Raw genomic sequence first — 6000 nt, forward strand, 5'->3', positions numbered from 1 at the left:
AAATAATTTACCAGCACAGTTTTGGAGCTTTTTGTGGGTCCGAGCCTCACATCGATCATTACAAGACTGTGTGATTTACTCTTATGAAGAAAAAGCATTCCATTGTTCCCAGCCGCCCACATTGTGCTCTATACGCTAGTTTCTGTGACTATTTTAATAACACAATTACTAATGTGACAGCGGCGTTTACATGTGTCAGCATAAATTATTGACATTTGCACGCGCTCGGCTATAAATAGTGTTGCGGGAGAGAGAGGGTTTGTTTCCTTTATCCTCTGACAGCCTTTCCATCGCTGTCACTGGCCACTCTGAGTTTTTACAGTTCAATAGTAAATGGGCATACGGACGAGGAAGTGCTTCTCTCCAACTATTCATCTGTGAGGCAGGTCGATCTGTGTTACACATTTCACATATCTCACCAGATTACTGCACCTCCCACAGACGGGAGAAACTAGGCTTAAATGTGTCTTAAACATATCTTGTACATACTTTTTCCGATCAACCAAAAAATTAATTAAGCATCCATTTTGATAGTCGATTAATCGGCTATTTAAAATAATGTAAAAATGATCATAAGCAAAAATGCATTTTGCTCAACCCCAACCAAGTATATTAGCTAATTGTAGGCTATCACAGATATCACAACACCATATATGTTGGCCGATAAGTAAAAAGACATTGCATTACAGCAATGCCAAAGATATGCTTGAGATAATGTAGAAATAGCGTCACCAGTTTGAACACCAGAAAACATTGACATTTAAAATGTTTACCTCTGAAAAGTCCTACACAGTTTATCTCTTGGTCAAAAGTCATTTATAACCAAATTTGAGCACTTCTTATTAGGGCTGTCGCAATAACCGTAATATTGCAATACCGCGTTATTGACAAGCCAACCACATGGGATGGCAAGCCACCGCCACAACCGCTATGTTCACAATTTTCTTTTTTTGCAATGGGAGTGCCGTGTATTACACCATGCTAAAAACACCAACAGTGTGACGATTCTGCGCTGAGGGCTGCACGTTTAGCATTTTAGCGTTTAGCAGTTTAAAAATGTTCAGCTTTGGGTAAAACGCTTGTCACTGTCACTTTTTACCCAGCCGTCCAATCACAATGGAGGAGGGGTGGGACAAATACCACAAAAAACAACCATCACATCTTATGTAGGCTACAAATACTGAACAACAACAACGGAGGAGAAATTAATACACAAAGAACGGCGAGTCCGACATTTTTACTTCAGCGGATATTCCGTATCATAGCAACCAAATGCAACCAAAACATCTCAGCTGAAAAGAACACTGTTCCTCATTGCCCTTCTGTGTTCTGCATTTAACAATAAACTAGTATTTAATTAGTGTTAAAACTGTCCTCTTTGTCATTCAAAAAGCAACAATATACCTAATAATAGCCTAACAATAAAGCTTATTTATATATATATATATATATATATATATACATATATATAGTAGCTCTAAAATCAGGATAAATTAAGTAATTTGCAAAAAAAAGGTAACGATATTGCATATCGCGCTGCTGAGCCAATCAGCCCTACTTCTTATAAAAAATGAGTTTGTGTTTATGTTCAAATATAGATACTGTCCAATATGTTTTTTTATCAGATAAATATTGGCCACAAAAGTAGTATCGGTCAGGCTCTATTTTGTATTTTCAAAATATTTCCGATGAGTATCTGAAGTATCCAAAATAAAAGAAAAAATAATCCCACATTAATTATGTGTGAAGTCCAGAAATCTTTAAAGGCATATTAAAAAACTCTGCTTTGAATAACATTTTGAGTCTGATAAACTCAATAAACTAGTTTACTACTAAATCTACTCCCTATGAATATGCAAATATTGTTTGTTTCAAAAGTTTAACTACAGGAAACAAGAGGTCTCTTACCTCACTGAAAGGTCCATTTTGTGTATGTGACATCACTAGTCGTGATGTCACATAATAAGCTCGTACATACACGCCTTGAACTCAGATTTAAGGTAAACACTCTCTTCCTTCAACAGATGAATTTTAAAACAGCCTTCTAGTGTCAAACTCTGCACATACATCACTCTGCACAGTGAAGGTCAAACATCCAAGCAAAGTAGCAATAAGCAAAACACATTTTTGAGTGACGGGAGACTTGAGAACCGTCAATGACAAAGTGATAAGAAGGTATAAAAAAGTTTCAAGTACATCTACTACTTATCTGTGAGACGTGGATTGTGAAATTTAACTTTATTCTTAACTTTTGATTCCAGACAAGGGGAAAGGGGGGATTCTGATAAATACAGTTACATCCAAAGAAAAGAAGATTTAAATCTCTTTCCTTATCTTTTCTCTTTCCCTCTAACCCCTCCTGCCTTACTCTAACAATGATAACATCATTTACTTGTCTCCTCCTTTCTTCTGTACTCTCTGTACTTTTTTCAATCCTCTGTTTTTGCTTCCTACTCCCTTCTGAGGCCTTGTTGAGCGAAGTCAGTCAAAGCCGGGGGATCTCCGGAAATCCAAACAGATTACCCAGTAAGAAGGACCTCGGAGAAGCCAACTTTTTATCCTCTCTGAGGTGATAAATGTCAGCCTTGGTTTTAGCTGTGGCAATGATGTACATTACAAAGGGGGCATTCAATCAGACGAGTTCATCCACTGAGATTCATTTGTAATAGTGGCCATATTTGAGATATTCATCACAACTACTATTGGTTTTCAAAACGGATTACACCTGACAGGGGCTTCCCTCCAAAAAAATGTTAACAAGCTCTATCATTTTCCCTCGACTACAATTACAGGTCTACTGGTGAGGATGGATGCTGAATGAGCGGCTGCAGTGGCAGGCTATGCTGAGGAGCTGCATGTTGTAATGGTTTACCATTGCTCAGTGTCCGTATGAATGAGAGAGCATGCCATTAGCACCACAGGCTGCTCCATGTTGGTGTCTTCAATAATGGGCCAATCAATGGGAACACAGGACTCGAGTACAAAAACAAGGAATTGTAAGCATTAATGATGTCCATCTAAGGCTCTCGGACAATAAGTGCGCTGTATGTTTTCACCCTGTAAATATCTAAAAGACCCTTGAGTACACAGAATAGTGCACATGAGTCTGATGCATATCTGCACACATAAAAATAAGAGCTTTTTTTCGTGGTATTACGAGGAGAAATTCTGCATTGCGGCATTAATATTTCTGAACAACAGCACTGCCTTCTATTGAGAGTCCCAAACAGAGGCAGAAATCTTAAAAAGATGTGTCCGTGTGCTCCTTTCCCATTAAGAAGAGAAAGGGTTTTGGAGGATAGGCGTTTGAAACTCTCCACATCCAAGAACAGATTCCAATTATAGATCAGGGCTGTGCCCGTCTCAGTCTTCTTTCCTTCAGATCATACTCTGGAGTGCATGCATTTTCTCCCTCAGCAAAAACAAACACAAAACACATTCGCATTCTAAACCGCTCGCGGTGAGGACAGCAGCAGCAGCCGGAGAGAGCAAGAGAGAAGGACTATTTGAAATCGTGTCAGTATGTTCTAGTTGGAAGATAGTTTTACCCAGAGCTCTCCGGCATAGGAGGGAGAGGCCCACTGCGAAGATGCAGCTTCAAAGTGAATAACTGTATGAAACTACCATCTGTTTGCTCAGATCCCGCGCTTTAAAAAGGGCTTATTTTAAGAGCAGGATGTTGTAGGCTTTGATGTCGATAACATGCTTATAATGCTTTAAAAAATCTGAGTTAATATAGATATTTCAGCCTGAATGAGCTTTTCTTGGACAGTACTTTGCTGCAAAATAACAGAATAAAACACTTTTTATTATTATTATTATTATTATGGCTGGCTTATTTCTGTACGTGCATATGTCCTGTACACAATCCACAGGCCATCCTTGTTACACAGCACTGCTGTATTAGTGCAGCGGGAGCTTATTTAATTTGAAATATAGAGTATGCTGTTGATCTCTCTGGTGCAATGAATGAATTGGTTCTGTTCTCACTGGAACATCCCTCTCTTCTCCTTTTTAATTGAACAATCAGTTTGTAAACAGAGCAGATCTGTGTCACCTCCCTGTGGTATGACTGGACACCAAATATCACTGCCACTGCGGGTCTATTTACTAGGGCTGCCCCCTCTTGGTCAATTAGTCAACTAATCTATCGTTTTGGTCTTAGTCAACTAAGATTTTTTTAGTTGATTAGTCATTTCTTATGCTTTTTTCACGCTGAATGAGTCATTTCTAAAAAAACTTAACAGCAGATCTCTGTTAAATAATACAAGTTTTAAAGTGATACTTTTGTGTGATTCTTTGTGGAGAAACTGGTTTTACAGATCTGTCTATTAAATCAAATAATCGATTAGATGACGGAATTTTATGTGTGTTAGTTGACTAAGAATTTTATTTGGTCGAGGACAACCATAATATTTACCCAACAGACAAGGGCATAAGACTCTAAATTCATCCATGTGTAGGGCTGCAACTTACGATTATGTCCGACATGGATTCATTTAATATCACATCTATAAAATGTGAGAAAAGAGTGAAAAATAACCATCACAAATTCCTAAATCTCGAGGTGACATCTTCATCTTAGTTGTTGTGTCTGAGATGAGATACTCATTTGACAATAATAAACTACAAATCAGTGAAAGGCAGGAAATCCTACCTTTAATAGGCAGCAAATATTTTGCAGTTTGCTTATTAAATGACCAACAGAGTATATCACAATTGTTAGCAATACATTTTCTGTCAATCAACTAATCAAATAAAGTGTCAATGGTAGGTTTTCATCAGTGCACCATGTTGACACACTAGAGTAAGTTAGTTATCAACTTCAGAAGAAAAGAAGAAGAGCCTTCTACATGCAACAACAGCACAGCACCAACCTTTGCAGAGAGTTTGTTGAACTAAGAACAACCAAAACTACAACTAACTACTGAATACACATCTACACACCACATAAAGCACATCTCATGCCACATATAGCCAGATGTATAGATATAAATCAGGGCCAGATGTATAAAGATAAAGATGTACTTACCATTAACATAGATGAGTGGTGCACCTGACCAACAGCTAGCTGCTAAGATGTTAGCATGTTAGCATCTCTGTCTCTCTATCTAAACTGCTTCACTTGTCTTCTACTTCACACTCGCCTCACCAACAAACACCTCAGCAACATATTAACTATCCACTGTTGTAGACTTATGGTCACAAGAACTTTAAAACCAGTTTTAACGCTGAACTAATTGATTTTTACATTTTAGCTAGTCAAGTTAGGCCGTAGTCACGTGGTGAATCCACTTCCGGTTCTTAATTAACACCTGAGGGGAACAAAAGCCCACAATGTGAGGTTCCGCTTTGTGCGCATCCACCCCCAATATGTTAGCATTTTATTATGTTTTTCTATTTCTATGTATCTGAAATGTACCTTTATTCATTTGCATGTTTTAATACCTATTTTTTACTTTCTTTGGTAGCCAAATTACTCTTGGGTGGGCATCAGGACGGTCTGCAGGACAGATAATAGTGCATACAGTGCACTTTCATAGACTAAGCTACTGGAGTTACCCTGCACTATACTCATTTTTAACAGTCTCTTCTGCACTATATTCACTTTTTTTAATAGTTGTGTATCACAGCTGTTACCCTGCACTATATTCACTTTTAACAGTTTTTCTTCATCTCCTTGTATTTTTATATCTGGTATATTTTTTTGTACTTTGCACTACTAACTTTCTTACTGCCTTTTTACAAACATGTTTTGCACTATGGAACTGTGATGCTGGAAACTTGAATTTCCCTCGGGATCAATAAAGTTACTATCTATCTATCCATCTATCTATCTATCTATCTATCACATTATTATTATTATTATTATTATTATTATTATTATTATTATTATTATTATTATTATTATTTTGACTGTGATTGGAGTGCAGAAATGGGCCTGTAGTGTAGTACAAACAGAGAAATGTGTTTTATCAGTGGAAATTCTTAATGAGATGT

General features: G+C 37.4%; 1 protein-coding gene across 1 annotated transcript in view; it reads right to left on the reverse strand.

The window, feature by feature from the left end:
* Window positions 1-5047, reverse strand: part of LOC119494248 — a 60547-nt gene extending 55500 nt beyond the window's left edge. Inside the window, exon 1 of the mRNA XM_037779987.1 lies at window positions 5033-5047. Within this exon, the coding sequence (XP_037635915.1) occupies window positions 5033-5041 (9 nt within the window). The 5' untranslated portion in view covers window positions 5042-5047. The remainder of the gene's footprint in view (window positions 1-5032) is intronic.
* Window positions 5048-6000: the final 953 nt, after the last annotated feature.

This window comes from Sebastes umbrosus, chromosome 9, assembly GCF_015220745.1.
Source record: "Sebastes umbrosus isolate fSebUmb1 chromosome 9, fSebUmb1.pri, whole genome shotgun sequence".
Classification (NCBI taxonomy): domain Eukaryota; kingdom Metazoa; phylum Chordata; class Actinopteri; order Perciformes; family Sebastidae; genus Sebastes; species Sebastes umbrosus.